The sequence below is a fragment of the Amia ocellicauda genome, chromosome 1, assembly GCF_036373705.1.
Source record: "Amia ocellicauda isolate fAmiCal2 chromosome 1, fAmiCal2.hap1, whole genome shotgun sequence".
Lineage (NCBI taxonomy): Eukaryota > Metazoa > Chordata > Actinopteri > Amiiformes > Amiidae > Amia > Amia ocellicauda.
Genome location: NC_089850.1, coordinates 7,333,351 through 7,356,421, shown reverse-complemented (window position 1 = coordinate 7,356,421; position 23,071 = coordinate 7,333,351). Strand labels below are relative to the sequence as shown.

Sequence of the window (23,071 nt, the reverse complement as noted above, 5' to 3'; positions counted from 1 at the left end):
TTGAAAAATAAAATGCCCCTAATGCCACTGCAAAAAAAAAAAAAGATCCTGCAGACTTTAAATACAGTAAAATCTTTAGGGCTAAAGTGGAGTGATTTTTAATGTTTGAATGTGAAAAGTCACTCCACTGGAATGTCATCTGACACAATGACACAACTCCGAATTTATGCCGAATTTATAGCACTCCATACTGTTGGCCTATGACGCGAATTGTGGATACGCCCCTAGCAGATATAGAACCATAAATATAGAATAATATTAGAAAACATGACGCCGCTTATACTATTGGTTGCTTGGTATTTGAATGTTGACTTTGGTATTGATGAGATGCGAACTATACTGGAGCCTCATCTTCGGCAAGATTAGTTTTTATAGAGAGAAGAGTTGTGCGCTCATGAATCTGCCAGTGAACACAACGGCTATGTTTGGTTTGGCCCCATTCACTAACAAAACCGTTTAGATGTCACCTATGGTCGCGTTCGTATAGCGCAGATTTACACATTTCTGCGCAGATCTGCGCTGTTTCACCAATGGGATAGGTGGAATTCTGGAGATCTGCGCTACACAAACGCAACCGCTCTTCTTTTCTTAAAGTGGCGGCGTATTATTTAAGTTGAAATCAGATGAAAAAAAGAAACCGCTTATACTATTGGTTGCTTGTTATTTGAAGCTTGAAAGGACTCAGCTGACCAATGGGAAGGGTGAAAAAATGAAATGGGGTTGGACTTCCGCAAGAGTCAGGCATTGCATTGAAATCCGACCGAATTAAAGTCATATGATGTGCAGTTTACGGAAGCTAGTGAATGGTCTGGCTTTACAGTGAGAAGGCATGTAAGTTGATTTTTTATATCTGTTTTAGCTACATGAGTAATCTGTTCGCCACAGAATTTTCGTCGTTGGCTTCTTTATTTTGTAATCGTTTCAGGTTTTGTAATATGTAAATGTGAGAAATGATGTAAGTCTAACATTAGTTTAACAACAGAAAGAGGAAGGGAGGCACTGTAAACATATATCATTTGGCGACTTATTTGTTCCAGGGTGCATTTTAACGTCTCCCCCTTTAAACAGAAAGAATAGTTCTTAACGGATGCACCAATTAAACTAAAACTGTTAAAATATTTTGTAAGGATGAACAAAGGCAGCAGTGTCTTTTAGTTTCAAAAATCAGTGTGACGTTTGATGAAATAAGAAAAACAATAATGTTCTGACATGAACCCATTCAACCCTGTTTCATGATTTAAAATAGATTGTATGCCTCCTTCAGCAAAGTTGTGCATCACTAATCTATGGATATTCCTCATACAGATCAAAGCAGGGATGTCCATGTGTTCTTTTAAGCCTCAATTTAGCAGGTTGTATGTATCACCTTTATGTAATATGTAATGTTTGAAGACTAAGGATCATACAGTTCTCATTAATAGAGAAACTTTGGTAAGTTTACTAAATGCTAAAAAAATATATTTTTGGAACAAACTACTTCAGTCCTCTACATCAGCTTTCCCTTATAGAAAAAGTGACTTAGCTTAGCTAATCACATAACTTAAAGTCAGATGATTTAGGGTAACTTCTATAACTAGCTATATAGGGAATACAATGTGATAAAGACTCTCAAATGGTGGTTTCTAAAGAGGTGCTATTCAGCCAATTAGCCTACATAATTGGTTTGTCACACAGCAGTCACATGATGGAATGTCTTAAAAAAACAACACCTAAGTGATATTGAAAGTAAAGTGAATATTCAAAATATAGCCCCCTTGACATATAGAGCATGCCTTTATTTGTTCAGTATGTATACAAGCCCCATTCAAAACATTCAAGCTTACTCACTTATGGTGGGTTAGGTGACTCCCAATTATCTATGATGTGAGGAGGAAAATAGATAGTCAAATATATTTCTTGTTTTCTGTTTTAGGTTACACAGGTTATTGTAAGGCCCATAACCTAGTGCTGAATGAAACTCTGACACCTGGAACTGAACACATTGCCAAAGAGGAAGACGACACAAAAGCATCAGAGGTACAATGACTTCTGACCCGGTGAGCTCTTCTCCATCCAGCATTGTGGAAATGGACTATTCATTGTGGGATGTACGTTGTGGACTGATTGCATCTGGCTTCGTTTTCTACAGTGCTGTATTCCTCATTGCTCACATAATCTCAGTATTCTCTTTTCAGACATACCGCTCTTTGTCAGCCAAAGAGAAGGTGTTCTGGGACCTCGCCACCACCCGAGCTGTGTTCGGGGTTCAGAGTACAGCTGCTGGCCTCCGCACATTGATGACAGAGTCTGCGATCTCTGCAGACAAAGTGACAGGCCAGGAGGGTTGGTCCTGGTTCAACGTACTCACAGCCACTGGCTTTTTCCTGTTTGAAAATGCAGCTCTGCACGTTTCAAGTGCTGTTTTCCATTCCTTTGATCTGCCTCTTGCTGTCCACCATTTCTTTGCCCTGGCAGGATTTGCTGGGTCGGTTATGTGGGACACAGTTGGACATTTTTTCCCAATGGTGACCTTGTTGCTGGAGGTCAGCACCCCTTTCACTTGCATTTCCTGGATGCTTTTAAAGGTATGTATGTATGTATGCATTTATTTATTTATTCATTCATTACCTTGCTTTCAGTGATATTCACTCCTGCTCCTAAAATTATTGAAATAATTGGTCTCAATCTAGTAAATCTACTCCACCGGAATGCAGGTTTGTTTTGTAATAATAATAATTCAGATACTTAGCAGACGCCCTTATCCGGGGCGACTAACATTTGTACACATTTATACAGCTGGGTATTTTACTGGAGCAATCTAAGTGAAGTACCTTGCTCAAGGGTACAACAGCATTGCCTCACCTGGGATCTGTAGCCTGGATTAACTGGTCTTGACTAATGCTGAGGCAATGTCATTGCCAGTGTTGACAGGGAGTGCTCACATCCACCGATAAGGATGATAGATGGGTTATAGGCATGTGAAAAACAGCAGATGATGCGACAGAAACATGCAGCGGACTGGGAGCAAAGTGTGGCACTGTGAGATACAGATGCTAGCTCCTGTCCCACTCACAAAACCCCTGCTAAAAGGCAGCTAACATCCGATATGACAAGAAGGGGCTCGGTGGAAAGAAATTACGAACAGAGTGACATTTCATATCACGAAAAATCTATATTCCCCATCTACACAGTTGAAAAGCATGGGTTCATAAAGATGTTGAAAACAATTGATCCCAAATATCAACTGTCGAGTCGCAAATAATTTGCGGAAGTAGCACTGCCCAAGAAAGAGTCGCAGAGCAGCTGGAGAAAGCATTGTTTTATTCCAAGTCCTTTAAATCGAAGAAATACCTCTCCATTCCTGTATACCAGAGGCATTTTTTCAGTTTTATAAAAAACAAAAGTATGCACAATGATGACAGTCTTGCAGGTGGTGCTGTTCTTTTGTTATTCTCACAAAACTTATTGCACATGAAGGCCCAGTTCATACAGAACACATGTGCTATTGTTATTATTTTTTTTAATACTTACATATGTTTGACTGTCAAGTTGCTTATGTTCTGACTCAAGATATGTCTCCATGTCTAGTTCCTGTTTTGACAACGGTATTAGTGAGGATGAGATTGTTGGTTATAACTTTTATATACAAGGTTTTTATTGTATGTATTTATTTTTATTAGGCCGGTTGGGCAAAAACTCTCTTCTGGAAGGCCAATCAGTGGTTGATGATCCACCTGTTCCACTGCCGTATGGTCCTGACCTACTACATGTGGTGGGTGAGTTGGTGTGAGTGGGATGCAATGATGGAGAACATTCCTCTGCCTCAGCGCCTCCTCTTCTTTTCTGGTCTGGCTCTCCTAACTGTGGTCATCAACCCCATCTGGACTCACAAGAAAACCCTGCAGCTCCTCAACCCTGTGGACTGGAATTTTGGGAACAAGCCAGTCCCTAAAAATATCCCAGATGTCAACAATAAACAACAATCCTCCAAGAAAGACACATGAAGTCAAACAAATTAACACTTTGAATGGGAGCTGAAACAATAGGTGTTATGCAGTTATGTCATCAATTAAGGACGAGTACCAAGGCAAAGAACAGCGGAGTACACTGTGACTTTTTTGCCACCAATAGATTTCAAGCTTAATTCTGTGTGTACTTTTCTTACTTTTATTAACATTAGGAATACCTGTTTTTAATATTAGGAAACAATTGTGAGAGTTCATACAGTGTGGGGGAAAACCTTACAGCTAAGTCATGCCCTTTGCACAGACTTATGTCACGATACATAAAAATGTATAATAGTCATAGGACTTTAATGTCTATTCCACCTCCTCAAATGAATGAGATAATGTAACTATATTAAAATTAAGTTAAGATAACATTTTAAAATATATTAAGAAGTAGAATCATAATGTAAACTAGCATAAAGTGCAGGAATAGGGGCTATAACTACAGATCAAAAACAAGATCCAGGTGACCACAGCCCGGCAGTGTTCGTTATTAGACCCCTACGGGAGCCACATAAAAAGCATTACTGTTTCCCGTACAGTAATGTACAACTCTCCCCTTCCATTTGCTTCCACTTGGGGATTGCTGAATGGGGGGCTTTTGTGCAGCAACCAGTAATGCATGTCGCTTTGCTGCTCAGTTTAATTAACACAGCTTAAATAGATCATATTATGAAGTAGTGCCTTAATGTAAATTGCACTTAGTCAATGTGACACAACAGTATTTTACCACCAAATGGCACGTTTCTATAGCCCTGGAACTGTATACTAAATTAAAAAACAGAATTATAAAATGTTTACAAATGAACCAAAAGGTTACATAGTATTTATTTGTATTGATCATGTTAGACAACCATTCAATTGCACCATGTTGAAAGCTATACATCAGTCTTGAACATTTGTATGTGTGTGATGCTGACAAACTGTTCAGTTGTGTTTTGTAGTGGTTAGTTTATTTTCTTTATTAAGTAATAAGTTGGACTATTTCCAGTATGATTTCAGGTGGTTCTTCCATATTATAATGTATTTATTCAGACACAATTCAAGAAACCTAAGAGAGTAGGAGCAAGTATACAACTTCAGTCCTAATACGAATAAAATTAAGAGCAAGTACAAAGATTTGGTAGTTCTGTGATGAAGCAATTCAGTTTTCACATGTGACGGATTGAAAAAAGCTGTCTTTACTTTAGGTGGGTCAAAAAGTAGCTGTACTCTTTTGCCTATAGTAAAAGACATTCAGTTACATAAAGAAATATTGTATTCACTAAATCATTGTATACTGATGGAAGCAATTTATTTTTCTTGCTTTTCTTTTTGAATGCAGTTCAGGTGTATTATACTCCTTATCTCTTATTTTATTTTTCCTGCTATTTGCTGTTCTGGCCACCAAGCCAGCATCAAGCTTCTGGAACAGCCTTTAATCATATTGATTGGCAGGATGTGAATGGGGGAAACAAAGCTTTAGAGCTATTCAACTTTTACTTTGTACAATTATAAAATATTACCCAAAGTCACTTCCTCTCTTTAATATTCAAAATCAAATCATGATTCATGAAGGAAAGAGATCATAATCCATTTTAAAACATTCTGGTTAGGAAGCATGTATAGTTATAATAGTATATATATATATATATATATATATATATATATATATATATATATATATACACTCACCTAAAGGATTATTAGGAACACCATACTAATACTGTGTTTGACCCCCTTTCGCCTTCAGAACTGCCTTAATTCTACGTGGCATTGATTCAACAAGGTGCTGAAAGCATTCTTTAGAAATGTTGGCCCATATTGATAGGATAGCATCTTGCAGTTGATGGAGATTTGTGGGATGCACATCCAGGGCACGAAGCTCCCGTTCCACCACATCCCAAAGATGCTCTATTGGGTTGAGATCTGGTGACTGTGGGGGCCAGTTTAGTACAGTGAACTCATTGTCATGTTCAAGAAACCAATTTGAAATGATTCCACCTTTGTGACATGGTGCATTATCCTGCTGGAAGTAGCCATCAGAGGATGGGTACATGGTGGTCATAAAGGGATGGACATGGTCAGAAACAATGCTCAGGTAGGCCGTGGCATGTAAACGATGCCCAATTGGCACTAAGGGGCCTAAAGTGTGCCAAGAAAACATCCCCCACACCATTACACCAGCACCACCAGCCTGCACAGTGGTAACAAGGCATGATGGATCCATGTTCTCATTCTGTTTACGCCAAATTCTGACTCTACCATCTGAATGTCTCAACAGAAATCGAGACTCATCAGACCAGGCAACATTTTTCCAGTCTTCAACTGTCCAATTTTGGTGAGCTTGTGCAAATTGTAGCCTCTTTTTCCTATTTGTAGTGGAGATGAGTGGTACCCGCTGGGGTCTTCTGCTGTTGTAGCCCATCCGCCTCAAGGTTGTACGTGTTGTGGCTTCACAAATGCTTTGCTGCATACCTCGGTTGTAACGAGTGGTTATTTCAGTCAAAGTTGCTCTTCTATCAGCTTGAATCAGTCGGCCCATTCTCCTCTGACCTCTAGCATCAACAAGGCATTTTCGCCCACAGGACTGCCGCATACTGGATGTTTTTCCCTTTTCACACCATTCTTTGTAAACCCTAGAAATGGTTGTGCGTGAAAATCCCAGTAACTGAGCAGATTGTGAAATACTCAGACCGGCCCGTCTGGCACCAACAACCATGCCACGCTCAAAATTGCTTAAATCACCTTTCTTTCCCATTCAGACATTCAGTTTGGAGTTCAGGAGATTGTCTTGACCAGGACCACACCCCTAAATGCATTGAAGCAACTGCCATGTGATTGGTTTATTAGATAATTGCATTAATGAGAAATTGAACAGGTGTTCCTAATAATCCCTTAGGTGAGTGTATATATATATAATATATAGTTGGTATAGTTATAATTACCAAGGATGTTGTACACTTTTAACAACACAAATTGAAAGACAATTGTGCAATTGTGTTTTATAAAGGAAATCTTATAATTATGAGTTTACAGAAAATGTTCAACTCCTTATACTATTCTTTCCCTCATATTTTAACTATTTTAAATTTAATTTATATATTTTAAATGTAATAATTTTGTCATTAACTATACATGTATCATGTGGAGTGGAGGATTTCACTGTGTGTGGAGGTTGTAAAACTGCTCAGGTTATGCCTAAATGTTTTGTACCTGCATTGTAGTTCTGTAATTCAGTATTCTCATTCTGGATAGTGTAAAAAAATCATTTGATTCTACAGGGATCCATCGGTATTTTGGCATTTTAGCCTGATTGCTTACTCATCCAGTGTTATACGAATCAATGGAAACCTTTTTTAAAATTCTGTGTGTCCAGTTTGAAGGAATTTGAATTGATCATTTTGTTTGCTTAGCACAATTGTTGGAAGCAAATGGTCACAAATCAATGACTCTCAAAAGGTGCTATGCTAACAAAATGATACATTCAAATTCCTTGCACACACAGATTTAAAAAACGGTTCTTGTTCTATAAACCAGTAACTACACCAAAAATAAGTTTCAGAACTCCTACAAAACTTGCTTTTCAATTGCTTTGTATTATTGTTATATTAACAGGGACTGGTTTTACCCAACACAAAGTGATCATTATTTCTGTATACAATACAGTGTAACTGCTTAATAATTGAAATGGCCTCAGATACAGATGTACTATACAGATAAACACTGCTTGACTACTGTATTTAACAATATAAAAAAATGATCTGTCCAAAAAGGTTTTGTTTACTGATCACCATGTAGTAAATATTCAACTAAATATTCAAGTAAAATGCCAAGCTGAAATACAACTATACATTAAGAGCCAGAAAGAAAACTCATGTGTGATAATCAAAATTGGTTCTTGATGGTCAAAACATTGTATAGCCTTGCCTATTAGTATCAACACATCTTACATGGGTTTATTAATCCAGAATAGATAATGAAAAAAGAGTAAATTCAATTTTAGAATAATATTCCTAATGATCAAATTAGATTTGCATATACTGTATACACTTGTTCCATTTCTGGATTAGTGTTCATTTCTAAAAGTATCCAATTGTACAATGATTACACTGTGTAACATTTTGTTGTTGTTGTTGTTCCTGGGTAGTAAGTGTTATTTCCTAATTGCTTGTGCCTCAAAAGTATAGAAAATGGCAATTATTCCCCACAAACTTTTGTGACCAGTACAGTGATATTTTGAAATGCACCTATTTCCAATGAGAAAACGGGTGAATGTGTCTTTTCGTTCACATGAAGTCCGAAAAAAACTACGTATGAATCCAAATTAACATGTATTTATACAAAAGTAATACAAAAGTGACAACAAAAGATTAAGAAGCGAGTAGTTTTTCGAGATGTATGATTATACTGTATAGTATTATCGTAAATCTCGAAAAAACGACTCGCTTCTAAATATATAGAAATGGTCATCTATAACCCTGCTCCATACTGTGTTACAATATTTTAATGTGAACAGGTAATTTTAATAGACTGGAATATACAACTAAGATCCACTGGATGGCAGCAAATGCACAATGTTCGCCTGTTTTTCTGGACTTCTTAATATGCCATGTAAGGATGTTTATAACTATTATTAAGTAAAGGCAAGTCTGATCATGTATGTATGCATGTATGTATTTAACTATTATTTTCTATATGTAATTTAACAATGTATATTTTTTCTCTCTGTCTCCATGAATTCTATGGAGTACAGTATGCAATATCTGCAGCGCACTACCCTTACAAAACAGAAGTACGTTGAAGTATTATTTTTAATGATTTGATTTCCAAAGATGCAAACAAATCACATTCAGTGTATGGTGAACTATAGACTGGATTGAAAACAAGATACCGGTAATTGTGTTCGCAGTCTAAGATTCGATATACTGTGAACTCTGACCAAATAAACACAAAGCACTTCAACAAAACTGTGGAAATACGCTTTAAACCAAACCATCAACATTATATTTCATTCATGCATTATGCCACAATTGATAGTTCAATCACTTCAATTAACAGCAATACAAATATACAGCTATATATGTGTGTGTGTATACATAAAGTTAAAGTGAGAAATAAATTAATAAAAACATACGTGATGGTATACGGTATATATATTTACTGAAAACAAGAAAGATGCATAACCCGGCGATTAAGAGAGACCGGCTTTTAAGTGATTATTCAAATCAACCCGGTGACTATTGGAGACCTGCTGCTATTTGAGACCCGGCGAGTATTGGAAGTATCATGATATGTCACCTGAGGTGGCTAAGGGCTTAATTAGTGCTATTTGTTTATATTTTCATGTGTGTGTGTGTATGTAGCTTGCATAAGTATTAGACCACTGTGCTGTGGAAGCTCCCAGTTTACACAGATGAAAGAAATTGCCCTAACGAGGACACCATTACCTTACCATTGGCCTCCATCTGTGAACCATTAAAGTTACGTCACATTTTATAGTTAAAAAACCCACTGTTGAAGAATCACTGCTTAGGTTGTGAATCTGAAGGAACCAAAGAGCAAAAAAAATGGAAATGGAATAATACAAATTCGTACATTAGGAAAAGGGTACAAAATAATATCCAAGTGTTTGGATATTCCAGTGAGCATAGTTGGATCAATAATCAGGAAGTGGAATCTGCATCACACCATGTAGGCACTGCCAAGAAAAGACTGTCCCTCAAAACTTGGTGCTCGAACAAGAAGGAAAATGTTATGCCAACTTTAATGGTTCACAGGTGGAGGACAAGGTAATTGTCCTCATTAGGGCAATTTCTTTAATCTGTGTAAACTGGCAGCTTCCACAGCACATGGGTTGAATACTTATTCAAACAACATATTTCAGATTTTCATTTTTCTTACAAATATTTCCCCACATAAAACCAATGTCACCTTACAATAATTGATTTTGAGTTTGTTTTCATTGTTTGATATTTTATTTTAAATGTACCATTTGTAAATTAATAATGAGAGAATTGGTCAGGGGTGTGAATACTTTTGCAAGGCACTGTATACATTTGCTCCAATATTGTTCTTTTATGTTTATGGACTATATTTAGGCCTAGTTTTGTTCATGGGGACTTTTAAATGAATGTATGACTTATTGTACTGCACAGACGTTATTAAGCAACAGAGTCCCTGATTTTAGCCCCACATATGAGCTCTATTGAACGGAAATTAGAGTCCAGGCTTAAATGGAGCTGAAGCCAGAGATTGGGGTTCAGAACAGAGCAGGGAAGGTGGGAAGAAAGTGATGGACATTAGCAGCCATAATATTGTGCAAATGGGATATTCCAAGAAAGCCATACCTGTGTGTCGGCAGCTGTAGTTACCTACCCTGTATTCTCTCCCCTTCTGTACCAGGATGCAGCCATCTGCACGGAAGCCACTAGAGGGAGACAGAGCTGTGTGTACGGATACAAGACTGGGAATTTATATTGGACTTTACAATAGACTTCCACTCAATGCCTTAATAGTAATTTCCTTACCTTATTAGTCTCAGTAGGTCTTTACAAAATACATGACTATAAATACACTACTAACACACTTTGTTTTTTAATTTTAATGTATAATATCCATCTAGGCCTACTTTGTTTGCAACCTTTAAATTCTAAGTAGTTGATAGGATTTGGTTTAAGAACCATTTATTATATTAAAGATTACCAAACCGTATATAGTGAACACTACATTTCAGCCAATTTAACGCTGCTATTTACAAGCAGGTGAACTTTCTCTGAATCCTGCCTTCTGAGACCGACTGGACTCAGCATTATACATAATGGCCGGGAGTAGCTCTCACTTGATGGGTTGAGACCAGGTTTGCATAAACACAATAGCTGGGTGCAGGTCTTATTTACTTGCAGGTTTTCCAATTAGGGCTGTAGAAACATAATAGTAAATAACACAAGACCCTTGAAACAAAAGGTATGTGATCTCCTGCTATGATAGGAAAGTGATGTCTGCCTCAGGAAGTGGTCAATCAAACCAGTACTTTTCCAAGCTCTTTTTCGGTCTTCCCTTACACCGACATCATATGATTGGTCATGATAGATTAGACACTCATAGGTTCCAGCAACTACACGGTGTGCCCTCCCAATCAATATGTCCATGAAAATGGCATGTATATACACCAATCAGCCATAACATTATGACCACTGAGAGGTGAAGTGAATAACACTGTTAATCTTGTTATCACGGCACCTGTCAGTGGGTGGGATATATTAGGCAGCAAGTGAACATTTTGTCCTCAAAGTTGATGTGTTAGAAGCAGGAAAAATGGGCAAGTGTAAGGATTTGAGCAACTTTGACAAGGGCCAAATTGTGATGGCTAGATGACTGGGTCAGAGCATCTCCAAAACTGCAGCTCTTGTGGGGTGTTCCCGGTGACAGGGTCATGGGCGGCCAAGGCTCATTGATGCATGTGGGGAGCGAAGGCTGGCCCGTGTGGTCCGATCCAACAGATGAGCTACTGTAGCTCAAATTGCTGAAAAAGTGAATGCTGGTTCTGATAGAAAGGTGTCAGAACACACAGTGCATCGCAGTTTGTTGCATATGAGGCTGCGTAGCCGCACACCAGTCAGGGTGCCCATGCTGACCCCTGTCCACTGCCGAAAGCACCTACAATGGGCATGTGTTAAGGTACAACGCTTCAGTTGAAGCAACCCTTCAGATCCCAGTGAATCAGGCACCCCAGTGAGCGCTTCCAGTAACAGTGTAGACTCTCAGCAGGAGATGGGAAGCAATAATTCATAAGGTATTCTTTAGGGAAACAATATTTCATTCAGACATGGAAGCTTTGATACCAAGGACACAGCACACACTATACTGATAAGAATGTGTTATATAGTTATATAGTTTCAATTCGTTAACTAAAAAATGTCCACAGCAGTAGAAATTATCTATCTGCCACACAGATAAGTCTGAGCAGAGAAATCATAATAAGAGCAGAGAAATCCTAATACGAACAAGTTTTAACTAGTAACTTAATGGAAAGTTTCTTATATTTTCTAACAGTTTAGAGTGGGCATGTACAATACATAGGGGGCAATTTTACCCCAACAGCACGTGAGCATCAGAACTGGACCACGGAGCAATGGAAGAAGGTGGCCTGGTCTGATGAATCACGAGTTGTTGACTTGGCCTCCAAATTCCCCAGATCTCATCCAATCGAGCATCTGTGGGATGTGCTGGACAAACAAGTCCGATCCATGGAGGCCCCACCTCGCAACTTACAGGACTTAAAGGATCTGCTGCTAACGTCTTGGTGCCAGATACCACAGCACACCTTCAGAGGTCTAGTGGAGTCCATGCCTTGACGGGTCAGGGTTGTTTTGGCGGCAAAAGGGGGACCTACACAATATTTGTCAGGTGTCATAATGTTATGGCTGATCAGTGTATAGTATAAAATGGGGGACATAGTGCATTACATTACATTTTCAGTTTTTAATCTTTTCTATGAAATGGGGAGCATCTTTTAATTTCTGAGAAAAAATACCTGCCCTGATTTATTTAAGAATTCAGAATTCGAGAATGGCAAATGTCTGTCATGTTTGCATGCAAATTCATAACCATCTGACCAGGCAGTGTATATATGGTTTTGGCTTTACGCAGGAGTGCCAGGAATGTAACCCCCACGTATGATGCGGGTCTACTGTACTGCTTAGTATTACTTTTTGTTGGCTTTTTTTGTTTGCAAGATGATGAATATTCTGTGCCTCCTCGGATTATTGATAATTCTCTTGGAATTGAGTATTCTATGTATCCAGTCTTGGGAAAACAATGTGTCATTCACTGCAAATGCCAATGTGAAGAAGATTATCTTGCTTACTGCACTGAGGAAAATCTACGGTGGTGCGGTGGTTAGCCTCAGGGGTCCTGCTCTTGAATCTCGGCTTGGGGTGCCTGTCAGTGTGGAGTTTACACGTTCTTCCCATGTCCGTGTGGGTTTCCTCTGGGCACTCCAGTTTCCTCCCACTGTCCAAAGACATGCAGGTTAGACTGATTGGCTATGCTAAATTGCCCTGTAGGTGTGTGTGCCCAGCGATGGCCTGGTATCCTGTCCTGGGTGTATTTTTGCCTTGTGTGTGGATTGGCTCTGGCATCTCCGCAACCCTCACTAGGATAAGCAGTTTCGAAGATGGATGGATGGATATTTTTTGGCCAACCACATAAAGCTGAGACAGAGTAACTAAAGGCTGTGGGGCAACTATTTGAATTTTCACTCTTTGGATATGTACATTCCTTCTGTTCTACTTTGTTGGAGGTGTACCATTCCTTGGAATTCCTTTGTTATTATGATTAATTGTTATGTGGTTCTCCATTTGGATCCCATTCTGTCTTTCTGCACAAACTCGTGTTTACTTTACTTTACATAGGAATTGTTTCATCCCATTTTGCCTCATCCAAGGAACCCTTCTTAACTATTATACCTTTCCTCCATCTTTTAGTCATCTTCATTCTATAAGAAGCTTCCTAATTTGCAGTTGCCTTCACAATACAGTGCTTTTGGTTGCTTTATTTCCAGATACAAACTGCTATACGTCCTAACACAAATGACAATCATATGTCCACATGTTCCTCTGTAGGCTTCAGCTCTAGAACCTATTACTATTTCAGAATCTATTGAAGTTTGCCATTCCTGGTGATCATTTTCAAGAGCCTCAACTGGCTTCTCTTGTCTTTCTGGTGGTTTGGAAATTGGTGTGGTCATCTTGCAAGCTGTTTCTTCTGATTCTCATGTTCTAAAAGGTGTCTGCTGGCTCAGGTTTTCTTGCTGTGCACAAAGAAAGGTCTCCATTTTGTCTGCTCTGATATCACTTGGCACTGAGGTGACTGATTCTGTGGGCTGTGGAACATTTACTGACCTTTATTCTTTGTCATCTGACCAGGTTACTCTTAGCAACTTTTCTGAACAAGCACTTCATATTCAAAGCAAATTCTTATTCCAATCCATGTTGTGCTATCTTCCATGTGCATATGTATCTCCTTGTAAGGTTTGTCCCTGCTGAATTGAATACTCCTTCTCATGTTTGGAAGGCTGTGGCTTGCTTTCTGTTTTTCCTAAACACATGTAGGAAATAATTTAGATTATTCTTTTTTTTCTTATTCTTTATGGTTCCCATGATTCATGGTTTCAAAATTGTATATAATAAACAACTTTATATGTTTTTATATAAAATATTGCAACTTCTGTGTGTAATATATATATAATTATTGTACATGTATAAGCCATCTTGCCATCCTGCCCTGCAACTGACGTGTGTCAAAACAATTGGGGATTGTTTTGCATTACTTGAATTGAAGTTGCACCACTTCAGTCTGGTGATGCTCAGAGCATAGCAGTTATACTCATTGATTCAATTGAAAACTTTGGACTCTATTTTGGTATGGACATATTATGGATCATATGTTCTTTTGTGTCTTATAATTGCATAATGGATGTGCACTGTGTTTTGAGCCCTTGTCCTTCCTCCCTGTGAGAATGGCTGCAGGTTCAGACCATTACTAAGCAACAGAATCCCTGCTTGCAGCCCCACAGTTGAGCTCTGCTGAGATGAAATCAGAGTTCAGGCTGAAAAGGAGCTGAAGCCAGAGATTGGGAGCTCAGAGAAGGGATGCAGAGGGTTCCATGGCAAGCAGCAGGGCTGAAAATAGCTGGTGGTGCTGTACCCGGTTAAAGAGTGCTTGTAGTATTGACGGGCTGATGGACCAGTGGCAAGTGGGATCCAGGTTGAGCCCAGCCGAGTGCATAGAATGGGACCGTGACAAGCACAAAGAAGTTAAGCTGGTCGTGCTTATAGCTTGATGTGTAAATTATGAGAAATTCGTTTCTTATTTTGAATAAGAGTATTGAATTAAGATGGTGACCCAGCTGTGAGTGACATTGTTCCAGAGCACCTAGAGAGTCCCGGTGACAGTTTACTTGTGGGAAGAAATATTGGGTATTGGGAAGAAAGGGATGTACATTGGCAGCCGTGATATAGTGTGAATGGAGTATTACAGGAAAGCCCTACCTGTGTGTACCCACCTGTACTAATTTACCCTGCTTTATCTCCTATAGGTTCGATCTCTGCTGCACCAGGATGGTTTTAGGGCCGGCCCGAGGTACAGGCGGACTAGACAGTCGCCTAGGGCACCATGATATCGAAGGGCCCCTAAAATATGACAAATATGTAACAAATAAAAAACTAAAAAAGTTCAGAATGAGCGCTTTTGCGCTGCGCACAATATGCAGACTCCGACTGGAGTGACTGACGTAGTGAGCCCGAGCTGCCTTAAAACCTACACTAGTGACGGAGGGGCAGCTGAGGTGCAGGTTACAGCGGTGCTGCTGATGCGAGAGAGCTGAGGTGGAGAGAGAGATAACATCTTTTAAAAGAGCATAGCCATCGAGTGTAGACAAGAGGCGCAATGTAGAGGTGTGTTACAGACGTTATTCATTATTTATTTCATACTCGAGTGATGCTTGTGTGTGACCTCGATCTATGCAGCACGCTAGCTATTAAGTATCATCAAACTAATTTTCAATCGGAATCAGTAGTTAGCTTTTAAATCAACATAACATACCATGTAAGCAGATCACTAGCCAACCAAATGTTAAGGAGCAATGACAAAATGAATGACCATTCAATGTGCAATGTGATAATTAATCATTGATGCATTAAATGTTTGCCAACGGCAGTGGCATGATTTCCCAACACGCAAACCACGCAATTGCATGGGACCCCGAGGGGCTAGGGGGGGCCCTGATGCCTAGCAGCAGTGTTACATTACAAGCTGAATTGTAACTTGCAACAAATTACTTATTTTATCAGATTAAAAATAATGTATTGTTAATACCGCTGTAATGATTGGGACTTTAACATCGACTGTGATTGCAATCTTTTAATACAGACCATCTTCACATTGTTTTAATGATTGTTAATGCGCGTGCAAATGTATTGGGTGCCCTTGCGCTAATAGGCTCAGTCCTGGTGAATCAGGATAAAAGGGGAGAGCTGGGTACGATCAAGAGAGGCGAGGAGAATGAGAGGGACAGTCCGAAGTTGAAAAAAGAGCAATCTGAGCTCAACTGAGGGGGAGGACTGGAGGAATTAATTGTCGCACACTGGATTAAACGTGGACAGGCAGAGCGGGATCGACGTCTGCCAACCAAAGACAGGAGTGGAGTTAAAAGAACTGGGCAAAGCACACTTGGACTAATTAATGAACTGTGTGATTGGACATTCTTTTTAACCTTACCCGTTCCCCAGACTGTTTTATTGCAATGGTTTGTATGGCCTTTACTTTTGTTTTTACCGGAGTCACAAAGTATTAATAGCCAATCTCATTTGGGGTGGGGGTTTGAGTGACTGGCCTCTTGGGAGGGTAGCTTGTGGGGTTTATTATCATTATTGTGGAAGTTGGTTTGGATTAGTTGTGTGTATTCTATTTGGTATTTTGGTAATGGTTTATCTCTAAAGTGATTTTAGTTTTGGAGTTGGTTTGTTTTCATTTATCTTATTTATTGGGTTTGTAGAGGACCTCCCTGAGGTCCCGTTATTTTGACCTCCATCCCAAGTTTGTAGAGATGTATAGGCAGGGAAGTAGAAGGGATTTTAAAGTAAGTGGCTATTTATGTGTGATTTAATAAAGGCCGTTTTTATTTACTTCTGTCTCCCTGATTCCTCCTCATCGACTGTACTGTGTATTGCTCACCTTTCCAGACCTCCCCAGTATCTTAGGTAGTGGCAGCGATTACGTTACCCTGGGTGGGTGAAAATAGATTTTCCCCCCAAAATAAATAGGTCGACGTTACATTGGTTTAGCAGCAGTGGGACTTTGTATTTTATAGAGAGAGCAATGGATTATATAGTCGAGGAGGTGGAATGCACAGAAAGTTTGAGTGAGGATGCTTGGGGATCTCGCCCAATTTTTATGCCTGATCCTTTTAATGGGACAAATCGAAATTGGTCTGATTGATCAGCCCAATTTGAATCGGCTGCAGATGTTAATGGTTGGAAGGAAGCCCAGAAACTACAATTTATGAAGCTGCTGTTGTCAGGGAGGGATAGAGAAATGTATCGGGGTTTGCCTCAATGTTGCTTGTGTGGTGCTGCTGTAAGGCCTCTGCATTGTGGCGCAGGAAACCCGGGCTCGAATCTCACTGGCCGTTCAATGAGCAGTTTGAGTTTCATTTTAAGTTACAATCATCATAGCCTATTATACCAGAAAATACATTTGGGCATTTTTTTTATAAACATTGTGGGCTATTTTTGTTTCAGCATTTAGTATTGTTATGCGAAGAAGTGTTTGTGTTCATAGCTCTGAAGTCACACGAATCAGACGAAAATCTAAGAATTCATTGACCAATGGTCAGATTCCTGCAGAATGACAGAAGTGTGCGCAGAGTGAACACACACCGTGTCAACGAGCCCACAGAGCGATGCCTCTACTGCTAGAGTTTCTATAGGAAGCCTGCAGTTACAGCCATGTAGCCAGAGGTATCGTTAAAAGAGGTGAGATTAAAGAGTTGAAAAGGCTACAACTGCCGTGGCTAACTGTACAATTTAATTAAAGGCTGTTTTGGAACTGTGTAGGACATTAACTATTCTATCTAAATCAAACGAGACCATAAGTGATCAGGTTTTATTTATGTACTTACTGAATTGAATACATACTCTATCTGTTATGTATTTATTATAGTGCGATTTATTTTTAGCACAGCTTAAGTTCCAAAAAATGACTTGATGACAATATTTTGTCAGTGACCTTATTGCTTGTGATAAAATGTGCGTGGCAAATTGACGGGATACCTTATGCTCCATTTTTTTTTTTTTTTTTTTTTTTAAACGAATAGTGTCCATCACAGCTCCGATCATCGTTAAAGCCAGGCAGTCATGTCGGTATTTTTGTCATAGAACCACCACACACATGACACGTTTGTAAAACTTCAAAACAACAATTAAACTGATTCAGTTATATGTAGTTCTTTAAAATATATATATTTTAATCTAAAGTGTTTTTTCAAAATGAAATCATTTGCAATGTAATTTGCACATCCGTCTTTTAAATATGTTTTTATTCAGTTTGTGTGGTGTATTTATTAATAATACCTTTATTTTGTATTTGTGTAGTTGTCACGGGTGGTAGTGCACTACAAAATAAAACCAATCGACCATGCCACCCCCAAGTTTACCGAGGCAGGGGACCTCGACCACCGAATATTCCCCGCACAGGGAGAGAGAAAACGAGCATTGAAAAAGTGACTGTAGTTCTGCTCTTCTGCAATATATTTCTACAAGATCAAGAACAGGCTCTAAAAACACTGAGGGCTACAGGACGAGGACCGCGATGGAACGAGCAGGACTGGATACCAGATGAGAGCAAATGATACTTTTGGGGATTTGCAGAAAAAAACACGGATGCACCGACGTTTGACCAACGTTGGCCAGATGAGCAAAAAGACGAAGACCCGACGTCATCTTCCAACGTTGGTCCAACCACTCATGATCCGTTGGCCTGATGCTGGCCTGCTCTCTGTGTTGCATGAAAACCCTGTCAGTTTCCATTTTGTTATTCTCCCTAGCCTGTCAAGTTTAACTCCTAGTTGCTGTTGATTTCAATATATTCAAACCAATAAATGTAAAATCTAAAGACATCCACTACATTTGGGTTTCGAGTCCGCTGCTGAGCAGATTAAATTATCAAAGTTTTATGAATTTTCTCCCCAAGATTCCCATTTTCAGCATTGTTAACTGCTACTTGGTCACTGCTTTCCCTAGACAGACAAAAGGCGTTAGTCCCATTACCCTGCTTGTACAGAATAGACTTTCTTAAGGCCTGGCAATTTATGACAACTTTACTTTTGATCTCTCCAGATGCTAATATATATGTGATTTAATAATATTTTCATCCTCCATTTAGACTGTCAAACAAGTCATGAAAACATAATGTTGCTCTCGTCAGTGAGATCAGTCAACAGTGAACTCAAGGTTAGGAATAGAGCAAAACATTATCAGATTATATGAAATTTGGCATTGCATGACAGTCTTTCTCCATTACGTGTACAGGATCTACATTGTTTAATGCTATGTTTTAAAGGCAGTTCACAAAACCTTCATTGTAAGGGTTATTGCTTTAATGAATCTGCACTTTTGTAGATGGCACTATTTGCTGCGAAAACATGCATTGCCTTATGGGTGAGAGAGAAGATGAGGCCTTAACTATCAAACCCTGCAAAATGTAAAACAAAAGCAAAGATTTTAAGGGGTTTAATTTTGTTTATGCTTGTGACCCTGGCCCCTGTCTGTCACGGCACGGCTGCTGCTAACGCCCGCTGATGAGATGCTCATGTGCCACAGCTGTGTTGTCCGCTCCCTCGCTAACAGGCTGTGGACTCACGTCTGCGGGCAATGAGCACCGAGGCGATTGTGACGTCAGCGGCAGCTGTGTCTTCTCTATTTAATCCCTCTCCTTCGCCGACGGAGGCGGCTAACTGATGAGAAGGAGGACTGACACTCCCAGCCCTAACTGCCCAGGGCACCCTGTTTTGTGTAGTTGTTTTGTCACCTGTTTACCCCGTGAACCACAATAAAGCCCGGACACCACTGGAACCCGAGACTCTCTCTCCCTCCCTGTGTCCGGCTTTTACAATGTTCTTCATTTGTGTGTGTGTGCTGGACCATGTTACCCAAATAGGCTATATAGGTTGCTGCCTAGGCCCTCACGCCACCAGGGGGCCTCAGTGAGGGAAGTACTGATGTTAATTATAATGTTGGTTGTTTAGTAATCAAATTTCTCTGAGCTTTTGTCCTGCAAATATACCCATACCTATCATGCCAAAGCAAGACTAAATTATTACTCTCATCACCAAGTTGAACAATTCTTGTGATGCTGTCTTTGACCTTGCATGGGTCTACAAACATGTCACATCCACGCTGTAAACCTGAAAGTGGGCAGGGATGTCTCACTCGTTGAGCAAGCCATCCTGACCAGCCTTGTGAGTTTATTGTCTAATACAGCTTAAATTAGCCAGTGTGTTTGTGTTGTTGCCACTGGACTCTCGGACAAACCAGCTGAGAAGTCGCCGCAGCTAAGTATCGCTTTCTCTCGCGTTTCCTCGTATAGTTAAGTTACATAGACTGTTTACATGGTTTGTTGTTTAGCTACGAATTGTATATCTTGCACCTGTATTGTCGGAAAAGCAGCGACTGTTTGTTAGTTTGTTAGTGAATTTAGCCAGTAACCCAGCGCACTCGACACGCCCTGTCTGCAATCAGAAGCGTTACACTGTGTAGGCTGTGATTATTTAGCATTTGTTTAACATTACTACGAGCTATTGTTCAGTGTAACTGCGTGTATCTGGCACTGTCTTTGTCTGTATTCAGATATTAAGTGGTCAGTAATTGTGCTATTAGCAGTCCTGCGTGGGAGGGAGGGCCATCCTGACCAGCCTTGTGTCATTCAACGTAACACTGTGTGCACTGTCCTCATTAGTTGAAATATTGGTGAAATATTTAACAACCCCCCACCCCTCTGCGCCAGCAGTCAGCGCCAGCAGCCTCAGTGCCCCCCTTCTGAAGGGCCCCAATTACTAAGGGCAGGGACTCTAGCTGCGGGGACTCCAGTGAGGAGAAGACTGCGAGGTGACGCTGCACAGCAACAACAGGCAACCATGACGATCTCTCCAATTCCTGTCCTGCTCTCTCCTTCCTCTCGGCGTGCAGCTGTGCACCATTGTTTCCCTAATCCCTCTAACATCATCTCTCTGCCTCTCCTCCCCTCCTCCTCCCTCCCTGCTACTCCACTCTCTGGAGGCCTGTGGAACTGCCACTCAGCTGACTTCATCTCTGCCTTTGCCTCCCACCAGTCTCTGGATTTCCTCACTCTCACTGAGACATGGATCTCCCCAGACAACTCTACCACCCCTGCTGCCATATCCTCTCTCTTTGTCCTGTCCCACTCCCCTCGTCTTACTGGGCTGGGAGGAGGAACAGGGCTCTGTCCCCCCCACTCTCTCCTCTATCTCAACCCACAGCTTTGAATTCCATGCAGTGGAAATCACCTCTCCCTCTCACTTCTTCCTTCTAGTTCTCTACCGTTCTCCACCTGGTCCACTCACCTCCTTCCTGGATGAACTCGACTTTCTTCTCTCCTCTCTCCCCTCGCTGTCCTCACCTACCATCCTCCTGGGAGACTTCAACATCCACCTCTCCAACCCTTCCCACTGTACCGGATTTCTTCCTCTCCTTCACTCCTTTAACTTCTCTCTCTCCCCATCTCCCCCCACTCACAGAGCTGGCCGCCAGCTAGATCTCATCTTCTCTAGAGGCTGCTACCCTTCGACACTCTCTGTGACACCCATGGACATCTCGGACCACCACTTCATTTCCTTCTCCCTTTCCCTTGCCTCCCTCCCCTCTCCACCCACTCCCTCCTTCCGTCACCTTCCGTCACCTTCCGCCGTAATCTCCGCTCTGTCCCCCCCTCCACCCTTGCCTCCACTGCCCTCACTCTCTTGCCTTCCATTGATTGTTTTCAAATCTATCTGTCAACTGTGCTACCTCGTCTTTGTTCTCCTCTCTCACCTCCTCCCTTGACTCTCTCTGTCCTCTCACGTCTTGTCCTGCCCGTCCCTCCTCTCCTCAGTCTTGGCTCTCTGCTGTTCTCCGTGCAACCCGAACTAGTCTTACTTCCAATCTCTCTTCGAATCCACTATCAACAACCCTCGCAAACTCTTCTCCACCTCCTCCTCCCTCCTTGCCCCCCCTCCCCCTCCTCCTCCCCCATCTCTCACTGCTGATGATTTCACCTCCTTCTTCTCCTCCAAGATTGCAGACATCCGCAGGCTCTTCAATACTCCACCCTCATCTCCCTTCACACCGAAACCTCCCACCGACTAAGCTTCCTTTTCTTCATTCTCACCTCTCTCAGATGCTGAAGTTTCTGCTCTCCTCCTATGTCACAAACCCACAACATGCGACCTGGACCCTCTCCCTTCTCGTCTCTTCCAAGCAACTGCTCCTGATCTTCTCCCCTTCATCTCCTCCCTCCTCAACTCCTCACTCCTCTCTGGCTGTTTCCCCTCTGCATTTAAACAAGCTGCTGTCATCCCACTCCTCAAGAAACCAACCCTTGATGCCACCTCTCCTCAGAACTACTGCCCTGTCTCCCTACTTCCCTTCCTCTCCAAGACTCTTGAGCGGGCAGTCCACCGTCAGCTCTCTGACTTTCTGGCCCAACACTCACTCCTTGATCCTCTGCAATCCGGCTTCCGCACAGCTCACTTCACTGAGACGGCTCTCCTGGCTGTCACTGACTCCCTCAGCCGTGCTCGGGCGGCCTCCCTCTCCTCAGTCCTCATCCACCTTGACCTCTCTGCAGCATTTGACACCGTTGATCACTCCATCCTCCTCTCCTGCCTCGCTGACCTTTGGATCTCTGGGACTGCTCTCACCTGGTTCTCCTCCTACCTCAGCGACTGGTCCTACCAAGTGACATGGCGAGGCTCCACATCCACCCCCCCAACCTCTCCTCACAGGTGTTCCACAAGGCTCCGTCCTGGGCCCGCTCCTGTTCTCTCTCTACACTTGCTCCCTGGGCCCCCTCATCGCTTCCCATGGTTTCTCCTACCACTTCTACGCTGATGATGCCCAGATCTTCCTGTCTTTTCCCTCTTCTGACCCTCTCATCCCCTCACGCATCTCTTCCTGCTTGTCTGCCATTTCCGCCTGGATGCACTCGCACCACCTCAAGCTCAACCTCTCCAAATCAGATCTCCTCTTTTTCCCCCACTCTTCCTCACCTTCTGTTGACCTCCCCATCTCAATCTCCATCCACCACACTCTTTTCTTCTTCTACCACTAAAAATCTAGGAGTCACCCTCGATCCTGCGCTCTCCTACTCCCAGCACATCACCACTCTGACGCGCACCTGCAGATTCTTCCTGAGCAACATACGCCGGATCCGTCCCATCCTCACCGACTACTCAACTCAGCTACTCGTCCAGTCACTGGTCCTCTCCCGGCTGGACTACTGCAACTCCCTCCTGGCCAGCCTGCCTGCATCCGCTACCCGCCCGCTCC

The 23,071-nt window shown here is 41.4% G+C and overlaps 1 protein-coding gene across 6 annotated transcripts; it reads left to right on the top strand.

Moving 5' to 3' along the window:
• The first annotated feature begins 712 nt into the window (after positions 1-712).
• cln8 (CLN8 transmembrane ER and ERGIC protein) lies at positions 713-5,205 on the top strand. Of its 6 annotated transcripts, none has more exons than XM_066712363.1 (4): positions 713-831; positions 1,913-2,016; positions 2,175-2,564; positions 3,660-5,205. In XM_066712363.1, the coding sequence occupies exons 1-4, from the start codon at positions 804-806 to the stop codon at positions 3,981-3,983; spliced, it is 846 nt and encodes a 281-aa protein (XP_066568460.1). In that variant the 5' UTR covers positions 713-803; the 3' UTR covers positions 3,984-5,205. The 6 variants fall into 6 exon arrangements, with proteins under 6 accessions (XP_066568460.1, XP_066568476.1, XP_066568468.1 ...); XM_066712379.1 differs by having other exon boundaries at positions 1,913-2,036; XM_066712371.1 differs by having other exon boundaries at positions 1,913-2,087.
• Positions 5,206-23,071: the final 17,866 nt, after the last annotated feature.